Source organism: Caretta caretta, chromosome 2 (assembly GCF_965140235.1).
Source record: "Caretta caretta isolate rCarCar2 chromosome 2, rCarCar1.hap1, whole genome shotgun sequence".
In the NCBI taxonomy this organism is placed as follows: Eukaryota; Metazoa; Chordata; order Testudines; family Cheloniidae; genus Caretta; species Caretta caretta.
Genome location: NC_134207.1, coordinates 25,042,830 through 25,064,981, shown reverse-complemented (window position 1 = coordinate 25,064,981; position 22,152 = coordinate 25,042,830). Strand labels below are relative to the sequence as shown.

The window sequence follows — 22,152 nt, the reverse complement described above, 5'->3', positions numbered from 1 at the left end:
ATACAGTCTGGCAAATGATTGAGGCTGTGGCATTGATTTAGTATGGGATTTGCAGAAGCACACATCATTGGCCTAATGCTACTGATCTGGAAGTCATTGGTGGAATTCACTCACCCTGACTTCGAGAGCAGAACTAGGCCAGCACCGAATGCTTTTGAAAATCCCACCCTTAGGTGCTAGCTGGGTCAATTTGTACCTCACTATACATGGATCCAACAAAACACTAACTTAATACACATAGGTAGTCCCATTGACTTCTACTGACCTACTTCTGTGCTTGAAGTTCAGCGTGTGCTTAAATACTTTGCTGGATCAGGGCCAAAATATCTTGTCCATGTTTTTGTTAATAAGGGGCCAAATTCATTCCAAGTGTAACTTAGTTGAATTCGTTGGTGTTACACCAGGGTAGACTCTGTGCTGAGCTGGCTGAACTGAATTTGATTATCTACTCTATTACATCAGTTTAATAAAATCAGTGAAGTTGTACCAGAATAAAATTGGTGTAGTGGAGTGGGGAATCAAGCCCTTGTATTCTTCATCTGAATCTCTGCTTCTTTTCATACACTGGACTAGAAAGACGCACTTTCTGTGGCTTATCTTTTCTTTTTTCAACAGTAATTCTTCACAGAATTCTTGATTTGTAACCAGCCAATGACTTCAGCCCCTTGAGGCTAAGCGTGACTGAGTGGCAAAGAAATTTTTTTTCTTTTTGCACACCTGGCACAGAATAGCTGTAAAAATGCTCCGAAGAGCTGGCTGTTGTCTGACAAAATACACCAGACTTCCCTGCATCCTGAATGGTCTGACTTCTAAAATACCTCTGCTTGCAACTGCAAGCCAGCGCTTAATTTCCATAAATACTATTTATTAAGCACCAAGAATGAGCTGCTCAGTGTTGTGTGAGACCAAGACAAAGACAGCCCTGGCCTCAACAAAACCATTTATCAATCCTGCCCAGGGATCCACATGGCAATGTGATCCTGGCCTTGATCCAGATGCATTATTGCACCTAGCTCAACTCTCATATATGTAAATTCCCCTTTTCTGGTGTGGTGCTAGTGAAAGTTATCAGGGGACCCTAGGAACCATGTCTATCCACAAGCAAGGTTCAGTGAGGCTTCAACTGACTAGGTACTGCCATCTGACTAACCTAGTTTGTGGATAAAGGAAGGGAACTTCAGGTGATTCCTGCCATCATCTATAACTTTCACTAGCACACACACACACACACACACACACACACACACACACACACATATGAGTTAGGTAGATGAGCTTCCATTTTCCTTCTGACAAGGGGTAGGTTAAAAAAAATTGCCTGCATTTTGTGGTTTCCATTTGGTCCGCTGTGTAAAAGCAGCCTTATAACTTCTCGTGCCCCAGAGAGACTAGGCTACAGTGCCCAACACCAAGTTGGAGATGGTTGAGTTTTCAACATCAATTTTCTTTAAGAAAATGATGACAATGTACTGTCATTGTGGTAGGCAGGGAGAGCATTAGCTTCACTGACATACAAGCAACACAAGCTAGAGAAAATAACTAGCAATGTAGCCCTGTCTGATCATGCAAGTGTTGAGCACTGCCCACCAGCTGCTCAGCAATGTTAATTCGACTGGGCCTTATTCTCTACTGGTTGCCCCTTGTGTGGTCATTTACACTTGTGGAAAAGAGGGATCAACTCTATCGTTTTGATTTGATGGCATCTTACACTCACTTTGCACAGGTGCAAATGACTGTGCACAATGAAAGGCAGTGGAGAAACAGGCCCATTGACTCTCGTGGAAGCCAAGCGCACTCATTCCCCTCAGCACCTTACGGCACCAAGCCCTATGCAGTGCCTATCCAGGCCCAGAGCATTTACATAGCAGGTATAAAAGTTATATGAAAACTTAGATACTTTCATTGTTTAATAGGTCAGCCTTGCGGGTTAACATTATGCTCCATTGTCATAAATAAAAAGCATAGATTGGGCCCAAATTAATCGGCTTTGTTACCTTGGAAATCTTCAAAATCCAAACCCGGCTCAGGATCCAGATTTTGTCAGTGGCCTCTAGCTAGCTTCATAATGGCTCAAACGAAAACCCCAGGTCCAAATGCCCTTACATTGTGGTGGTGCTCAGATGCGAATCTGTGGGTCTGAATTTGTGGCTCTAGTCCAAGCCCATCTCGAGGAGAAAGCTGTGTGATTCCAAGTCTAGGCTCCGAACTGTGTATTGGTGTGGCGCTGAGCCTGCACTGAGTCTATTGGCATCAGTAGGGCACCATGTGGGTGTGATTGTGCATAGTCAGTTGGAGGATCAAGGTTTAGTTATCTTCTAAACTTAAAGAATTTACTAATTTCCCCCTCCATTAACACCCATCCCACCCCCCAACAGACCATGCCAGTGACTAATTTAAGGTCACAGAAGCACTGGTATGTTGCAGCTTTTTTGGTAGGAGACATTAATATCTTTTCTTCTTTAGTGTCCTCTGAGGCCACTTATTTAAAGTCCCTCTAAGGCTGGCTCGGCATCCTGGCAACTTCTTTCCACATTGCAGACACGGTTACCTGCGTATATTAGAGACAGGCATGATAAGGGGAACTGATTTCAGAAGATGCTTTAAAGACAACCTTTAAAATGTTTATTTCAGGGGACAGAATTTCCTCCCTGCCACACATACTAACAGAAATATCTTTGTCCAGTTTCTAGTGTAACCCACTGGTTTCAAGACTGTTCTAGCTGCTATGAATATCGGGTATCAGAACTACATAGTCTCATAGCTGAGGCATAAATAGAAAGAGGAACACGTAGCTGGAAAGTGTCAGTGGTTAGTTGCTGAGAATTGGCAGGCCTGTGTAGAAATGCTTGTCCTAGGCAATAAGCATTGCATTTCCAGAATACCTTCACCTCGGCCTCTATGTGCAATGTTTATATTTTCACTGACCGACATTTTTTGGCTGGGAAGACAGAGGGAGAGTAAGGGTTTAAATGTAGAATAGAACTGTAATATTTAGGTATTTCTTGCAGCTGTTTATTTTTCTTTACTCTTTATTTTGGTATGATGAAGAGACCTAGAATGGGACTTTCAACTTTCAATGGTACTTTTACTCCTAAATCACCTTGGTACTTTTGAAAATCCCACCAAATATTTACCATGCTATGGGACAGATTCACTGAAGTAAATTATACACCCCCTACTTCCAGCAAGGCCTCAGGCACCCCAGGTAAATCTCAACTTGAGGGAGAACTGGTGATGTTTCTGCCACTGCCCTCCTTTGGTTTGTCCATCTGGAGAGGGTCAGCTTTGTCTTTCATTGGGGCTCTTTCGGAGCAGTGGTGCAAGTGGAATCCATTTCTTACCAGTACGAGGGGGGGAGGGAGCAGCTAACGGGGGGCACGTGACTTCCTCAAATGACCCTCCACATGACTCCTCCCTGCCCTACCCCCAGCCCGGGGCCCCCATGCTCTCCCTGTCCTCTCCCCATGTTCCAGCCCCCTTACCCGGGGAGGAGTGGGCTCTGTCCTCTTCCTGCTGTGCCGGAGACTTCGGAACCATAGCGGTGAAAGGAGCAGAACGTGGGGCTGCTGGGTGCTCTACCACCCCAGCTCTTCCATGCAGGGTCTCCTTTGTCTGTACAGCAGCCCTACAGGAGGACAGGGCTGGGGCTGGGGCTGGAGCAGAGGAGGGAGAGGGGGCAGGGCTGGGGATGGTACAGTCATGCCGGAGGAGCTGCCGGCGTGGGGCCGCCTGGTGGCCCCATGTTCTGCTCTTTTCCCTGCTGCAGTTCCTGGGAGAACCCTGAACCGCAGAGCTCTCCCGGGGCCCACAGCAGGGAAAAGAGCAGAACACCTGCAGCACAGCTGTACCACCCCCAGCCCTGTCCTGTGGCAGGGCTGTTGTAGAGATGGAAGAGACCCTGCGTGGAAGGGCTGGGAGCGGTACATCTGTGCCGGAGGAGCTGCCAGCCTGGGGCTGCCCAGTTTCCCCACGTTCTGCTCCTCCTGTGTCTTCCCGGTATGCCCTACCAGCTATAAATACATGGCTGGTAAGGTGTACCGCCCTACTTGCACTGCTGTTTAGGAGTCATTGAGGGAGGATGCTGAACCAGTGTGCTCTCTGGCTGCCCTTTTACACCCTCTCTTCTCTTCTTGTCTAGCACTTCCCACTATTTGGGCAACTTTGTTCCCAAAACCCAGCCATCCCTAGCAGAAAGGAGGTTGTGACCCTGCTTTACTCCAACACAGCCTCTTTGCTTGGCAGACGTTCTAGCACTCTGAAACCTGCAGTGGGTTTTATGACAGCAGAAGCCGGTGCAAGCCTGGAGTGAACCTGAGCCACCCAGTATTTACCTGCTAATTTCTAAGGAAGACATTGTGGTATTATACGGTGCCAATGTTAAGTTTACAAAAGCATATAAATAATTAAATCATGTATAATCCCTTCCCCTCCTTGTGTCCTCACTTTTCTGTCAAGTCCATCTTTTGAATCTGATCCTGTAAACACTTGCTAGCATGAGTAGTCACATAGAAACCAATGGGACTATTCACTGTAGTAAGCACTACACAAAGCAGTAAGTGTTTGCAGGGTCTGGGTCAGTAGATTTTAAGCTCTTTTGGGGCAGGGACCTGTTTTCTGTGCAGTTTCTGTGAAGCTCCTAGCTACCACATTGGTGAACACTAGGAAAAAATTAGTAAATATGAAGAGACTCAGCAGTAAACTGTCCATTCACTGGGGTTTGTGCTGTTTAAAAACTTTGCAGTTCTACAGTCACACACGTCTTACACTTTGTGATGGCATGTCTGCAAAAGAGACCTGATCTGGTGAAAATGAAGTGGGGTGAGAATGATACAAAACCTCCTCAGATGCTGTTGTCTGAAATAAGCAAATCAGAACCAAATTGTACAATGCCAGAGCTTTGCTGGGATAAATGTAGTGCTATGTAGAAAGTGCTATACTGACAACATGGGAAGTGCTGGAGGACCAGTCAGCCTCCTTACCAGTTGTTTCAAGGAAAGGTGCAAGAAACCTCTGCAACAGATATGGCAATTAATCATAGAATCATAGAATATAAGGGTTGGAAGGGACCCCAGAAGGTCATCTAGTCCAACCTCCTGCTCGAAGCAGGACCAATTCCCAGTTAAATCATCCCAGCCAGGGCTTTGTCAAGCCTGACCTTAAAAACCTCTAAGGAAGGAGATTCTACCACCTCCCTAGGTAACGCATTCCAGTGTTTCATCACCCTCTTAGTGAAAAAGTTTTTCCTAATATCCAATCTAAACCTCCCCCACTGCAACTTGAGACCATTACTCCTCGTTCTGTCATCTGCTACCATTGAGAACAGTCTAGAGCCATCCTCTTTGGAACCCCCTTTCAGGTAGTTGAAAGCAGCTATCAAATCCCCCCTCATTCTTCTCTTCTGCAGACTAAACAATCCCAGCTCCCTCAGCCTCTCCTCATAACTCATGTGTTCCAGACCCCTAATCATTTTGGTTGCCCTTCGCTGGACTCTCTCCAATTTATCCACATCCTTCTTGAAGTGTGGGGCCCAAAACTGGACACAGTACTCCAGATGAGGCCTCACCAATGTCGAATAGAGGGGAACGTTCACGTCCCTCGATCTGCTCGCTATGCCCCTACTTATACATCCCAAAATGCCATTGGCCTTCTTGGCAACAAGGGCACACTGCTGACTCATATCCAGCTTCTCGTCCACTGTCACCCCTAGGTCCTTTTCCGCAGAACTGCTGCCTAGCCATTCGGTCCCTAGTCTGTAGCGGTGCATGGGATTCTTCCGTCCTAAGTGCAGGACCCTGCACTTATCCTTATTGAACCTCATCAGATTTCTTTTGGCCCAATCCTCCAATTTGTCTAGGTCCTTCTGTATCCTATCCCTCCCCTCCAGCGTATCTACCACTCCTCCCAGTTTAGTATCATCCGCAAATTTGCTGAGAGTGCAATCCACACCATCCTCCAGATCATTTATGAAGATATTGAACAAAACCGGCCCCAGGACCGACCCTTGGGGCACTCCACTTGATACCGGCTGCCAACTAGACATGGAGCCATTGATAACTACCCGTTGAGCCCGACAATCTAGCCAGCTTTCTACCCACCTTATAGTGCATTCATCCAGCCCATACTTCCTTAACTTGCTGACAAGAATACTGTGGGAGACCGTGTCAAAAGCTTTGCTAAAGTCAAGAAACAATACATCCACTGCTTTCCCTTCATCCACAGAACCAGTAATCTCATCATAGAAGGCGATTAGATTAGTCAGGCATGACCTTCCCTTGGTGAATCCATGCTGGCTGTTCCTGATCACTTTCCTCTCATGCAAGTGCTTCAGGATTGATTCTTTGAGGACCTGCTCCATGATTTTTCCAGGGACTGAGGTGAGGCTGACTGGCCTGTAGTTCCCAGGATCCTCCTTCTTCCCTTTTTTAAAGATTGGCACTACATTAGCCTTTTTCCAGTCATCCGGGACTTCCCCCGTTCGCCACGAGTTTTCAAAGATAATGGCCAATGGCTCTGCAATCACAGCCGCCAGTTCCTTCAGCACTCTCGGATGCAACTCGTCCGGCCCCATGGACTTATACAATGACTCTTATACATGGAATTCTCCTGCAATATCCTTGAAAGACCTTATTGTATTGTTTATTTATTATTGTGGTCTGGGATTAAATGCAACCTCCCTAGAGGGCAGATGTGACAGCCGTTGCAATCCTATTCAGTATCTTTGGGGTCCACTGTTTTAAATGAATGGTTTATATGTGACTGTGTTCGACTCCATGGGGGAGGGCTACCACAGCTCCTCCAGGAACTAAAAACAGTGGGTGGGAATTAAGGTAAATCAGCAAAGTCGTGTGTCCCTCCCTGCCCCAAAAGGTACTGCTTCCTGGGGGTGCTCAAATATGCTAGTTCAAATTAGATTCTCCAGAGACTGACAGACAAAAGGAAGGGCTTTCCACACACTAAGCTGGGGAGAGAGGTAGATACGCTGGAGTGTAGGGATAGGGTACAGAGTGACCTAGACAAATTGGAGGATTGGGCTAAAAGAATCTGATGAGGTTCAACAAGCACAAGTGCAGAGTTCTTCACTTAGGATGGAAGAATCCCATGCACCGCTACAGGCTGGGGACTGACTGGCTAAGCAGTAGTTCTGCAAAAAAGGACCTTGGGATTACAGTGGATGAGAAGTTGGATATGAATCAACAGTGTGCCCTTGTTGCCAAGAAGGCAAACAGCATATTGGGCTGCATTAGTAGGAGCATTACCAGCAGATCGAGGGAAGAGATTATTCCCCTCTATTCAGCACTGGTGAGTATTGCATCCAGTTTTGGGCCTCCCACTACGGAAAGGATGAGGACAAATTGGAGAGAGTCCAGCAGAGGGCAGTGAAAGTGATTAGGGGGCTGGGGCACATGACTTATGAGGAGAGGAACTGGGATTATTTAGAAGAGAAGAATGAGGGGGATTTGATAGCAGCCTTCAACTACCTGAAGGGGGGGTTCCAAAGAGGATGGAGCTCAGCTGTTCTCAGTGGTGGCAGATGCCAGAACAACAAGTAATGGTCTCAAGTTGCAGGTCTAGGTTGGATATTAGGAAAAACTATTTTACTGGGAGGGTGGTGAAGCACTGGAGTGGGTTACCTAGGGAGGTGGTGGAATCTCCATCCTTAGAGGTTTTTAAGGCCCGGCTTGACAAAGCCCTGGCTGGGATGATTTAGTTGGGGTTGGTCTTGCTTTGAGCCGGGGGTTGGACTAGATGACCTCCTGAGGTCTCTTCCAACTCTAATCTTCTATGATTCTATGACTTTTGGATAAATAGCCTGAGTTTAAACTGATTCAGAGGCTTCTTTCTGATACAGCATACAGACAGGACTTTCTGTTCAAAGTGGTGGGGGAGCGCTCTAATCCTTGTGGAAGGGTTGGAAGGATTTAACCTACTGAAGCTTCATAAGATTGATGAATGACCGCTGGTAGGCTTTTTAGCATGCATGTAGGTTCTTTTATTGTTTTTAACATGCTTTCTCTGTAATCCTTTCACCTGAAGAATAAATGTGCTTCCTTAGAAAGAGCTCTGTGATGAATTGTAATTCATAGCCTGTGGAGAGAAAGCAAAGTGCAGATGCTGGCCTTTTAAGCAGTCTGGCTTGCTGGGGATATAACTGTATAGGCAGGGAGCTGTGCATCTGGAAAAACCCTGGTCAGGAGGGAGAGAGATGCAGTTTTCTCCCCAGGAGAGCTGACAGCTGAAGAGTCGGGAGCCTGGAGGAGGTGCCCTTGAGGGATCATAGAGAGGGGGAATACAGGTGCAGTTGCCCTGAACTGTGACAACCTCAGAAAGGATAATTTCCCTAATAGAAAACTTAATGGACAAGTGCTAGGAGTGGTTTCTTCCCAGGGAGTTAGTGACTAGTTTTTGGTTTCTCAACCAAAAAGCTCAATTTTTCCTTTAAGTAATGCTAATTATGATTGCTCTGCCAGTCCATGTTTTGCCTGGTAAGGAAATGAGAGATTGTTCTGGATTAGCATAAAACAGACAAATGTGCAAGCAAAGACCTACACATGCAAATATGTAAATGTTAAATACAGTGTATATTTGCTGGAAGCTTGAATATGATAAACGCATACACATGTGAATTTCAATGGGCTGAATATAGTATACGCTTTTTACTGTCCTGTTAGTTTCAGAGACCAGCGGAAATGCTCTCTCATTTTTCTTCAAATAGGGCAGAATGTGGTCCCCAGTACAAAATGTCCTTGATGCCATCTTGAGTAATATGAGGAGTTACATTTGTGTGATACTCTAATACTGTGATGAAGGCTGGTTTCTTGTGATTGTTACAGTTGAGTTGCGAAGTATCAGTGGCTAGACAGTAGGTGACTCTTCGATCACTCTTCAAAGGCCTCTGGAAACAAGATTCCCCCACCTTCACTAAGTTTTATGAGTAAACTTTGCTCTGTGAATCAAACCTGTCTCTAAGTAGCTCTTGAGCAATTCTTTTTTATAGCTACTTAGCTAGAGAAACCATGTTTGTGTTCTTGATCCACAGGGCTGAACACTGAAACACTTTCAGAATGCCAGAGTCCAAACATCTGCTCTGTGTAATTAAAAATAGATGCAGTAAATGTATATGGGGCTTATACATCATGATTAACACCAGGTCTTTTAAAAAAATGTCTTTATTTTGTTCCATTCAGTTAGGAGCATACAGCATGTTCAGAGTAGTGGGCTAGCCCTGTGGCCTAATGGTAGTGCTATACGTTGCTATGCAGGAGGGTTGGTTTCCCTTTCTGGTGTCACACCCCAAGCCTGTTAGGCCCAGAAGTAGTGCAAATAATTTTCCCCACACTCCTTGGGAAAGGAGAGGTTTGAGACACGTGTCACATAATGTAATGTCTGGAATAACAGTTATTTCCCATTCCCATTTGATACTTGTGGGTAAATGCTGACTCTTGCTTGATACTAGTGCCTTTTTAACTCATATCAACACCTTATGTAGGTGCAAAGAATTGTCAGAGCCTGATTCTCTGTTTATGCCGGCGTAACTCCATTCATTTACTTTTATACCAATAGAAGTGAAAGGTTGATCAAACCCACTCTGTACATATAGATATATTTATGCTGTTTCAGTATTGTACTTTCAGATGACTGTGTAGGTTAAAAAATGGACACAGAACACTGATAATTCCAGGGTCTTTCAATAAAAAGTGCAGGCTTTTTCTTCCAAGCAAGATGACAGCTGTTACTGCGCAGCTGGAAAATATCAGAGCTGTAAGCAAAGACATATTTTAGTTTACTGTATTTCACAATGCATAGAAGGCTTATCGTCAGTGGGTTTTGCTTTAAATACTCTCATTTGATTTCTATGTGGTTTTTAACTTAAAAGTATTCATTTTGATGGTGTTTGTAAAGTTGCCGTTTAAACCATAATATGGACTTGGGGGAGGGGGAGCAATCTGGTTTTAGGATCAATATTGCAAATCAGAAAAGTTGCTACATTACTATTTGTGGATAATTTTAGGTAAAACCCTTATTTAAGGCTTGTCTGTGACCCAATAATGTCATCAATAACATCCTCAGCTGACTTATTTGCCTTTTGTGGGTTTCAAAAGGAAATAGTGTGATGCTAAGGCATACTAATATCACCCTGAGAGGAGGGATTTACTAGTGTTTAGGGCCCTGCTCTGGTGACCCAGATTCAATTCCGTCCTTGGCCACAGGCTTCCTGTGTGACCTTAGACAAGTCACCTAGTCTCTCTGTTTCTCAGTTCTCTATCTATAAATAGGGATAATAGCACTGCCCTACCTCCCAGGGGCATTTTGAGGATAAATACATTAAAGGTTGTGAGGTGCTGCAATACTGGGGACAATATAAATATCTTAGACTAGATTAGTTAGTCAGGAATAACTATTGTTCATATAGCATTGATTTGTCCTTATGCCAATACTTTAAACTGTTTTATCTTTTTATGCTACTTGTTTCCTGAGGACAGCCCCTGTGTGCCTGCACAGAGCCCCACTGAAGTCAATGGGACTATTCTTAGGGTGAAATTTTGGTGCCATTGAAGTAAACGGCAACACTTCCATTGATTTCAGTGGAACCAGAATTTCACTCACAGCACATAAAGTTAAATATGTGTGTAAGTCTTTGCAATATGAGCCTAAATTTCTCCCCCCCCCCCCCACCCTCTGTGACGTGCTCTATAGAGTGGTTCTTGTGCTTTCTTCATAGTTGTTATGGATAAATGGCACTATTTCACTAGGAGGGTGGTGGAGCACTGGAGTGGGTTACCTAGGGAGGTGATGGAATCTCCATCCTTAGAGGTTTTTAAGGCGTGGCTTGACAAAGCCCTGGCTGAGATGATTTAGTTGGGGTTGGTCCTGCGTTGAGCAGGGGGTTGGACTAGATGACCTTCTGAGGTCTCCTCCAACCCTGATATTCTATGATTCTATAAAAAATGCAATAGTTGTCAGTAAAATTATTCATTAAAAGTGAAAAGTGATAAATAAGAATGCAGTTAACTTCTACAAAATCTCTGCCTGTTGTTCTGTAATACATAAAATAGATAAACAGATAAATATAAAAGAAGCTATCAGTTACGTTAATTTGGAAAAATGACTAATCATAAAGCTACTGATCTTAAAAACCTTTACTTCCTGTGGTCAGTCCAGATACTCTCACGTGGGCTTTTGCTACCCATACTAAATGTGTAAGAAGCAATTGCTGGGTTTGCTTTCAAAATGGTGGGTGGGATTTTGCAGCTGTCAGATCTCTGATAATGAAGCTCCTCCGTTGCCAGTTGCTGAGATCAATTTCCCATAGAAAAGAAAGTAACGGCTGTGTGTTACATAGTGTTGTGTGGAAACTGTTTAGATGCTGACTTCTAAATGGCAAGCCCTGTACCTAGTATGTAGCTTCGAGAAGATGTAGTTCCATAACCAGTGGAAGTTAAGAGGAACGGCACCACAAAAAACCTGCAGCTGAATCCATCAAGTGGGGTTAACGAATCTTTGGCAGTGGCCTTTCCCAAAATAATGCAGTAATGTCAAGCATATTAAAGGTAATGTGCGAGAATTAGTCTCAGCTCATGCCAAAGTGTTAACATTTAATTTTATTGACACACTGAGGCATGCGTTCCTGTGTTTAGCAGATTATACTGAGAATTACATCTGCTTCTCCTCCTGTTTGCTTTCCACTGTAACTGAAAATTCTCCATGTGCTGGGTTTAAAATGGTCTTTGATATTGTTTCTTTTTTCTGCTTTTCTTTCTTTCCCTAGCTGAAAATGAAAATGGTCAGTTGCCAATTTGTGTTTGTATTCTCTGCCTTTCAACAGACTTGCCACTATAACCTTTTATAATTAGGCATAATATTTATTGGGGTGTAGGTGAATTGTGTGGCAGTCAGACCCTAACATGTTACATAGAAAGGAGTCCTTTCCTCCTCTGGTTATATAGATTCTCTGCAAAGGTTATTAATAATGTGATTTGACCCACAGGCTCAGACTGCATGAAGAAAAGATAATTAAAGATCGAAGGCATCATCTCAAGACATATCCAAACTGTTTTGTTGCCAAAGAATTGATTGACTGGCTGATTGATCACAAAGAGGCCTCAGACAGAGAGACAGCAATTAAACTTGTGCAGAAATTATTGGATTGCAGTATTATCCATCATGGTGAGCGAAACAGCAGCAGCCACAATTATTTTAAGTTTTTTTTCTTGATAACTGTGATGCAATTAACGGTAACTCCTGACCCTGCTTCTCCAGTTGAAGAAGGCCCCTGATTATTCTGCTGTATGTGGGTGAGACAGGGTTCAGGCATTCCCATGGAAAAGGGAGTCCTTACATCCTGTGCCCTGCTTACCTCTGCTCCATGGGGACTCCCTTACATGCCAGTGTACAGGGGTGACTAAATAGAGATGTAAGGGTGGAGCCTGCAGAGCCATGATTACTCAGATCCTTTGTCCATTTCCCTCTGTAAAGGGGGATGTAGTTGCTTCAGACAACACTGTTGCCTTAGTGCAGGGGTGGGCAAACTTTTTGGGCTGAGGGCCACATCGGGGTTGCGAAACTGTATGGAGGGCTGGGTAGGGAAGGCTGTGCCTCCTCAAACAGCCTGGCCCTCACCCCCATCCGCCCCCTCCCAATTCTGCCCCATGACTACCCCCCTCAGAACCCCGAACCCTGCTCCTTGTCCCCTGACCGCCCCCTCTCGGGACTCCCCGCCCCAACCAACCTCTGGGACCCCACCCCCAGCCAACCTCCCCTGCTCCCTGTCTCCTGACTGTCCCGACCCCTATCCACACCCCCACCCCTAACCGTCCCCTGGGACCTCACCCCCTATCCAAACCCCCCTGCTCCCCGTCTCCTGACTACCACCTCCCGGGATCCCCCACCCCTAACTGCCCCCCCGGAACCCTCCATCCAACTCCCCCCCACCTGCTCCCTGTCCCCTGACTGCCCTGACTCCTATTCCCGCGCCCACCCCCTGACAGGCCCCCCGGGACTCCCATGCCTATCCAACCCCCCTCTTCCCCGTCCCTTGACCGACACCCCGCCCCCGAACCTCCACCCCATCTAACTGGCCCCTGACTGCCCCCCAGGACCTCCTGCCCCTTATCCAACCCCCGCTCCCTGCCCCCTTACCATGCCGCTCAGAGTGGCAGGAGCTCGCAGCCGCGCAGCCTGGCCAGAGCCAGCCCCGCCACCGAGAGCGCTGGCAGCATGGCGAGCTGAGGCTGCGGGGGAGAGAGGACAGCAGGGGAGGGGCCGGGGGCTAGCCTCCCCGGCCGGGAGCCCAAGAGCCAGGCAGGACAGTCCCGCAGGCCGGATGTGGCCCGCAGGCCGTAGTTTGCCCACCTCTGCCTTAGTGGCTAAAGAATGACTGCACCTCTAGTGTCCTGCAGCAGACAGGGATTTTGTTGTCTGTAGAATGCCTCTGTGTGCTAACATCTAACTACATGAACTTGGGGCTGCTGGAGGGGAGGATTTCTCACTTAGTGAATGAAGTGACTGTAGTGAAACATATTAGATGCAACATCCTTTCTTTATAAACTGAAGCTGTTCTGTACTTTCTCTCTTGTTCTGTATCATGGTGTCCCTGTAGCTTCATTTCTAGAATAATGATGTATTGGAAGTTACATGCATTATTTGTGAAATGTGGACACAAACCACTATCAAATCACAATAGTAATGTTTATATACTCATTTTACACCTGTATAAAGTATAGGTGCAAAATGACTACAATGTTCAAGTCAGTGGAGAATCAAGCCCTTTTGTTTCAAGTGCACAGTGTTGTCCAGTTAAAAAGTCAACATATGAAATTGCAGTTTTCCCATCTCTTTATAACAGGAAATAGAGGAAGTTTTGTAATTGACAAAAGTTGCCTTTCTCCAGAGGCATCTGTAAGTGCATGAGCACTACTGCAACTGTCAGCAATGCATAAACAATACCTTAATTAAAGGGATAAGTATGCAGCTGGAATGTGTGCGACTACTACACATTCTGCTTGATTCAGAAATTAAAATTCTGCGTCTTTATGGAACCTGGGAATCGAGATAGATAATAAAAGAACAGATACAAAGTAATTATAGGGGCTCCAAATCCTGATTGCTTTATCCTCTATTGAAGAAATGTCAGTGAATAGTTTACATGGAGGTCAGAGTAACTTAATTTAATTGAGCAATAGAAACTTTATATGTGAAAGTTTGTTTAAATCTTTAATAAAACTTTAAAATGTTTTCCACCTCAGAACATAATCCAAGCCCACTCCTTCCAGCTAGGTAAGTCAACGAGAAAAGGCAGGAGTCCTTGACAAAAAAATATGTTAAAAAAATTAAGTACTGTCAGGGTTCTTTCCCCACTCTGAACTCTAGGGTGCAGATGTGGGGACCCACATAAAAGACCCCTTAAGCTTATTCTTACCAGCTTAGATTAAAAACTTCCCCAAGGTACAAACTTTGCCTTGTCCTTGAACAGTATGCTGCCACCACCAAGCATTTTAAACCAAGAACAGGGTAAGAGACCACTTGGAGACGTCTTTCCGCCAAAATATCCCCCCAAGCCCGACATCCCCTTTCCTGGGGAGGCTTGAGAATAATATCCTAACCAATTGGTTACAAAATCATCAAAGACCCAAACCCCTGGATCTTGGAACAATGGAAAAATCAGCAAGGTTCTTAAAAGAAGGTTTTATTTAAAAAAAAAAAAGAAAGGTAAAAATCATCTCTGTAAAATCAGGATGGAAAATACTTTACAGGGTATTCAGATTCAAAACACAGAGGATCCCCCTCTGGGCAAAACCTTAAAGTTACAGAAAACAGGAATAAACCTCCCTCTTAACACAGGGAAAATTCACATAAAACAAAAGATAAACTAATCCGCCCTGCCTGGCTTACCTGTACTGGTTGCAATATTGGAGACTTGGATTAGGATGGGTTGGAGAAGATGGATTTCTGTCTAGCCTCTGTCCCAAGAGAGAACAACCACGTAAACAAAGAGCACAAACAAAAGCCTTCCCCCCCCCCCCCCAAAAGATTTGAAAGTATCTTGTCCCCTTATTGGTCCTTTGGGTCAGGTGCCAGCCAGGTTAGCTGAGCTTTTTAACCCTTTACAGGTAACAGGATGTTGCCTCTGGCCAGGAGGGATTTTATAGCACTGTATACAGAAAGGTGGTTACCCTTCCCTTTATATTTAGGACAAGTACAAAATTGATATTTTCAAGGATTTTCATTCATTGGCTTCAAAGTTAATGTTATTGCTGTTTCAAGAATGTTCTAATGTAGGACAAGTTCAGATAGCCTAATAAGCCAGGTTCCACAGGGGCTTCTTATGCCACCAGCAGTAAGTTAACACAGTAATGTAATGTTTAATGCTGATGCACTAGTGCCATATGGGTGGAGTATGAGTCTGTGCATGCTGACTGAGAGCTCTGTGGTAATAATAGCTTGACTGGAATGTCCCCCACTTTATTCTGTCTTAGTTGGAGCTCATTTCAGTCCACTGTCTCCAATTTAACAAGACTTTCATCAACTGTTCCCATAAAAACGTTTTCCAACTCTCAATACATTCCCCATTGCCTTTCCCACTCCCCAGCTGGCATGGCAGAGCAATTTGAGAAGTGGAGAAGGAAGGTCATACAGTGAATCTTAGACCTTATTATATGTCTTTGCACAAGTCTCAGGTTTGCTTGATCCAGCCCTGGATTAATGCAAATGAAAGTCATTGGTTAGCCAATCCTTAAATTTACTGATTCAGGGTTTTTAAGAAACACCTGATTTAATAATAGAATCATAGAAGATTAGGGTTGGAAGAGACCTCAGGAGGTCATCTTGTCCAACCCCCTGCTCAAAGCAGGAGCAACACCAACTAAATCATCCCAGCCAGGGCTTTGTCAAGCTGGGCCTTAAAAACCTCTAAGGATGGAGAAACCACCACCTCCCTAGGTAACCCATTTCAGTGCTTCACCACCCACCTAGTGAAATAGGCCTCCCCTACTGTAACTTGAGACCATTGCTCCTTGTTCTGTCATTTGCCACCACTGAGAACAGCCAAGCTCCATCATCTTTGGAACCCCTCTTCAGGTAGTTGAAGGCTGCTATCAGATCCCCCTCACTCTTCTGCAACAAGTGCACACTACTGACTCATATCCAGCTTCTCATCTACTGTAATCCCCAGGTCCTTTTCTGCAGAACTGCTGCTTAGCCAGTCGGTCCCCAGCCTATAGTGGTGCATGGGATTCTTCCATCCTAAGTGCAGGACTCTGCACTTGTCCTTGCTGAACCTCATCAGATTTCTTTTGGCCCAACCCTCCAATTTGTCAAGGTCACTCTGGACCCTATCGCTACCCTCCATCCTATCTACCTCTTCCCTGAGCTTAGTGGCATCTGCAAACTTGCTGAGGGTGCAAAATCACAAGGTTTTACCAGATAGGTGTCTTTTGCTATGCATTGCTATTGCAGCATCCATTGAAATGAATGGCTGGCAGGCTCCAAAAGATTAGAGATTCTGTTCGGATAATTATCTAAAAGTTTGGATTCCAAAAGATACCACTCAGCCTTTCATGTGTAGGGTCATATTTGTACAATAAACAATTTTGGGGTGGAGGAGGCAGGACTATGCTCTGCATATGCCTGTTCTGTTTTTAAGTTCACTAATGATGATTGGTATCTTGTTCTGATTGTGTTAGGTCTTCAACATAAGTGTGATCATTTCTGATGTCACTTATTTTATGTTTCAGTTTGTGATGAGCATAAGGAATTCAAGGATGTCAAACTTTTCTACCGCTTTAGGAAAGATGATGGAACATTCCCACTGGATAACGAGGTGAAGGTGTTCATGAGAGGACAGAGGCTATATGAAAAGTATGTTGCATGCAAAACCATAGCATGTTGACAGTATTAGCTTCCTTGTAACATCTTCTTTCACATTAGATTGCAAATTCTCCTGTCTTGAATTGTAAATGCTTGAATAGTTCCCAATATGATGAGGCTCCAATTCTCACTGGAACCTTAGCACACTATCACATAATAAATAATAATGGCTGATTTGGCATTTAAAAGTGTAAACCTGGGTCTTAAAACTGTCAGATTGTGGCCTTAATAGTAGACTTAATTTTAGTTAACAAGAAAAACTAATCTTCACTGAGTCAGCCTCCACTATTTCCACAGAAGAAAGATTATATTAAAAGAAGTTACAAAAACAGTCCAGAACATTTAATTAAGAGTTGAAACAGATGGTTACGCTGAGATACTGGATATCCCACTGGATTACTTGGGTCAAATAACTGAGAAGTTTAACCAGATTGTCCACTGTAGAATTAATTTAATTTTCATTCAAAGCACAGGAGGTTGTAACATGGTAGTTTCAGGCAGAATGAATAATATGTTGACATTGATTGTGCAAAAGTGCGAACAGATGTATTATTTATTAAGATGCTTGAAGTAGTATTCCAGAGTGGCTCTAGCTTTCAGGCAGCACACATGTGATTACCTAAGGCAGCAAGGTCCAGATCCTTAGAAGTATTTAGGCACTCAATTGCAATGAGAGTTAGGTGCCTAGATACCTTTAAGGAACAAGCATACAGCAGCCATGTGAGCCACTGTGTTCACTTTGTGTTGCATCAATATTGTTTCCCTGTTAGAAAAAAGTTTTAAATGAAAAGTTCATACAGAGAAAGCTATTAAAGGCAAGAATAAAAACCCCATTAGCATAAACCCCATTCCAGCAACTCCATCTGTACTTACGTGCCCAAGGGGCCAAAGAATCTCCAAATAGCTGTCCCTCCTTCTGCTTGGCCCGCAGAGGAAGAAGGCAGTGGAGGAGTAGTGGGATGCACTCAAAGGGAGAGGCAAAGGATCAACAAGGAAGGAGAACCTGCCAAATCCTCAGTGGGAGGTTAACTTTACTGCCATGCAGCAGGGAGAGTAGCTGGCAACTCCTCTGAAGCACTTACGTGCCCTACAGTTTGTATCAGAACAGTCATCCTCAGGAGCAGTGCATGCTGGGTAGCAGTTTGTGCCAGCAGCTAACATTGTAAATGGACAGACACCTTAAAGGCATTAGAGGGGAAGTGTGACTAGGAACTTGGTCAAGAGAGATGCAAAGCCACCAGGGAACTGGGGAGGGTGTAGCGGGTGAGAGCAATATGGTCTTTGCATCAGCTGTGAGCCAGAGGTAAGGCTGGAGACACTTCATAGCTGCATGCGCATGCAGGGTTGGGTGAGGGGAACAATTTGGGGTGCAGCCTGTAAACAAGCCTTATGCTTTGTCATCTATGCACCATGCGGTGCTGATATAAAATGTTGTGGAGTTATCCTGTGTATCCTATTTAGTGAAGGACTTTTGACCATGAATGTCTTCCTTTTATTGCTTTTTGGCAAAACTTCTTTGACATACAGAAGCCAGAACACAAAAGTCTTTGATTTTTAATTGAAAGAAGCAAATTACAGGGCAAACTCTATTTTGAATACAGTAATTGACCACTCGAGATTGTTTTCTCAGATAGAGGAGAACTGTGAGATTTCACTGTTGTGGCCAGATTTAGAAGTTGCAACTTGGAACTTAGCCTTGGAACTCAGGAAAACAGTGGAATACAGACACCTCAGAAGCTCACATTTTTATTCTATTTTTTCAACGCCTTGTAGAGGGCAGAAGAAACAGCTAATAAAAACATTTATGTGAATTATTTTTAGGATCATAGTTGGTAGAGTTGGGAAAGGTCCAGAATCCATCCCTTGGCAAAGTTTCCTTTCTTTATTCCCTTAAAAAACAAGTCATGCGGTGGCCTAGACACTTCAGAACCAAATGAAGGCATCAGAATAAATAAAAAATGTTTCCATGAAGCATGCACCAATGCAATCACATTGTACTAGTTACCCTTCACCCATCTACCAAATCCCTCTCCCCCGCCCCATATGGCATCACTCGTCATTTTTTGCCTATTCCTAGATTGTGAGCTGTTCAGGGCAGAGACCACAGGTTAGAGTCTCAGCTGGTGCAAAATCAATGGAGCAATGCTGATTTGTACCAGTTTAGGATCTGGCCCCGTGTCTTGTATGTGCTCTGTAAATCACCTAGTGCATTACAAGCACTGAATAATAGTTAAATAATTAATAATAAAGGACAGCACACAGTCCCCTGACAGAAAAAAATAAAATGAGTTACCAAACCAACACAACTCTTAATCCTCACCAAAAGGCCTAACAGTATGATGTCGTGTTCTTCACAGAAATAGTGCTTTGTTGTTAGGTTCCAATTATATTCTGTGGACTCTTTTTAGATTTTGAAAATACGCAGGAAAGCACACTGGTTAGAAAAAAGGTTCACATTTGCAACCTCGAATATCTCAGGTTAGGCACCATAAATTTATTTAGGTTCTTTAAATACAATTTGTGGTGCCTCTATTTAATCAACAGAGTTTGAAAATTTTGGCCTAAGCTTCTTGGTCCGTTGTTCAACAACAAAGCAATGTGCTTTGATTCACCATAATTAGAAATAATTTTTCTAATTATGGTGATCAAAAAGGAAAGATGTGAATTGTACTGTTTAAGGGAGAAATATGATTAAGCAGATTTTTTTCTGAACAGTGATCCAAAATTTCTGATTTAGCAAAATGCCTTAGTGCCTCTGTCCTGTATAGGCTTGCCAACTTTTTACTCGCACAAAACCAAATACCCTTGCCCTGCCCCGCCCCTCACCCAAGGCCCCACACCTGCCCCGCCCCTTCTCCGAGGCTTTGCCCCCTCTCACGCCATCCCCACTGTCACTCGCTCTCCCCACCCTCACTCACTCACTTTTTTTCATTGGGGCGGGGGGTTGGGGTGCAGGAGGAATGAGGGCTCCAGTTGGGGATGCAGGCTCCTGGGTGGGGCTGGGGATGAGAGGTTTGGGGTGCAGGAGGGTGCTCTGGGCTGGGACCAAGAGGTTCAGAGGGCGGGAGGGGGATCAGGGCTGGGGCAGGGGGTTGGGGCTCAGGAGGGGGTGAGGGGTGCAGGATCCGGGTGATGCTTACCTCAAGCAGCTCCCGGAAGCAGTGGCATGTCTCCCCCTCTGGCTCCTAAACAGAGGCACAGCCAGGTGGCTCTGGGCACTGCCCTGTCCGCAGACGCTGCCCCTGCAGCTCCCATTGGCCACAGTTCCCAGCCAATGGGAGCTGCAGAGCTGGTGCTTGGGGCGGAAGCAGCATGTGGAACCCCCGGGCTGCCCTAAGCGTAGGAGCCAGATGGGTGGACATCCTGCTGCTTCCAGGAGCCATGCAGACCCAAGGAAAGCAGGGAGTCTGCTCTAGCCCTGCTGCGCTGCCGACCGGACTTTTAATGGCCCGGTCAGTGGTGCTGACCAGAGCTACCAGGGTGCCTTTTCGACAGGGTGTTCCAGTTGAAAACTGGACACCTGGAAACCCTAGTCCTGTATCATGGCTTGACAAAGACTGTTTTACTGCCGTATAATGTTTAACGTCTAAGCTTTTTCTGTAGAATACTTCCTGGCAATGGCAACTATTTCTTGCTTGCTGTAGGAAAAAAAACAGGTGGTACCTTATTTCTGGAGGGAATGGCTTAGCAGTTGGCATCAGTTTTGCGGTGCCTATACTCGCTGGTCCCAGATTTGAATCTTGGCAGAGGTAGCTCAGCCCTTTAGATAAGCAGATACACTTACAGTTGGTTGTGTGGGCTGTTTCACCAAGGGCCTAGCTCGTCTGCATCATCCGAGTCCTAGGTCCTGTGGCACTTCTTGTAATAGTCCAGGTTTGCTTTTTCTTTTTCTTCCTTTACTGTCTGCTGTGTACTGGCTGCCGCTCTCCACCCCAAAGACAGATACGCTTCATTGGTGATATGTTCATAAAGTGCTTGAGATGAGAGGTGCTGTAAAATAATGTGTGCCTTTTGAATCCCTCCAGGAAGCAAAGTTCTAGAGTTGTAGAGGTATAATAAGTGCCTAGATATAGAGTATACCTATAGAGAGAGAGTGTATGTGTATGTAATAGTTGTGTAGTATAGGCATTTCCATACTGCAGTCTTATTATACAAATAAGGACATGCATGAGTTGAAAGGCTGATGATGAGTGTTTTGTCATATTTAAAAGACAGAATTGTCAAACTACTAGAAGAAGGATTAAACTGAAATATAGAACAGCCATGTGTAAATGCAGCTTCTCTTCTCACATATATCATATATAAGATTTGGAAGGTTGCTGAAACTCCATGCCTGTGACACTTTAAAATAAACTGGACAACACACTAGAAAATATATTGTAAGGAAGAGTCCTGCAGTGGTTGGGGGGATGGACTAGATAACATCACCTCATAGGTCTTCTCTACCTGAAAGGTTCACCATACCCCTCCTTACCATGTGCACCATTTGCACGCTAACACGACAGTTCAGATTTGAAAATGTGTGATCTGTGAAAAGCAATAGATACAGCTGTTTACATTCAGTGCGAGTAACAATTTCTGCGTGGATCAGTGGCACAATTTTATTTTGATGTAAACTGAAGAATACAAGCTGAGATTTTGAGTTTTAGAAGTTGCTAAGCACCTATAAGTCTCATTTGATACACTTTACATTCAAAAGCTACAGTATTGGTACCAGTGTAAAAAGACCTAGTTCTGTGACTGAAGTAAACTTTTTTTATACAGCACTGCTGGAGAAATAGTAATACTGAGGTGGCTGAAGGAAGAATATTGTTTGACTCACTGATGAGAACTCCTGCCATATAGCACTTATGTAGAGGATATAAGGTTTCTTACTATTGCCAGTATTTCATACCTTTTATCAAAATGCCCGCAATTCTTACTTCAAAGTGGTGAAGCAATGCTAAATATTGACCTAAGAAAGTTAATCTGAATCCTGCACTGTGACCGGGGTCCTAGTGGGGGCCAGCTATGGTCACGCTATTAGGGTGAACTGCCAAGAATGGGGCAGCCAAACCCTCAAAAGCTGGTGGATATTCCAATACACCTCTACCCAGATATAACGCGGTCCGCGGGAGACAAAAAATCTTACCATGTTATATGTGAAGCCCCATTATATCGAACTTGCTTTGGCCCCCCTGCTCCTTGTCCCCTGACTGCCCCCTCCAGAGACCGCCTCCCGTCCCTAATCACCCCCAGGATCCCACACCCTATCCAACCCCCCTGCTCCCTGTCCCTGACTGCCCCGAC

The 22,152-nt window shown here is 44.7% G+C and overlaps 1 protein-coding gene across 1 annotated transcript in view; it reads left to right on the top strand.

Moving 5' to 3' along the window:
• The window catches only part of DEPTOR (DEP domain containing MTOR interacting protein), a 135,711-nt gene that overhangs the window by 30,544 nt on the left and 83,015 nt on the right, over positions 1–22,152 (top strand). Inside the window, exons 3-4 of the mRNA XM_048841560.2 lie at positions 11,987–12,165; positions 16,731–16,854. Coding sequence (XP_048697517.2) covers positions 11,987–12,165; positions 16,731–16,854 — 303 coding nt within the window. The remainder of the gene's footprint in view (positions 1–11,986; positions 12,166–16,730; positions 16,855–22,152) is intronic.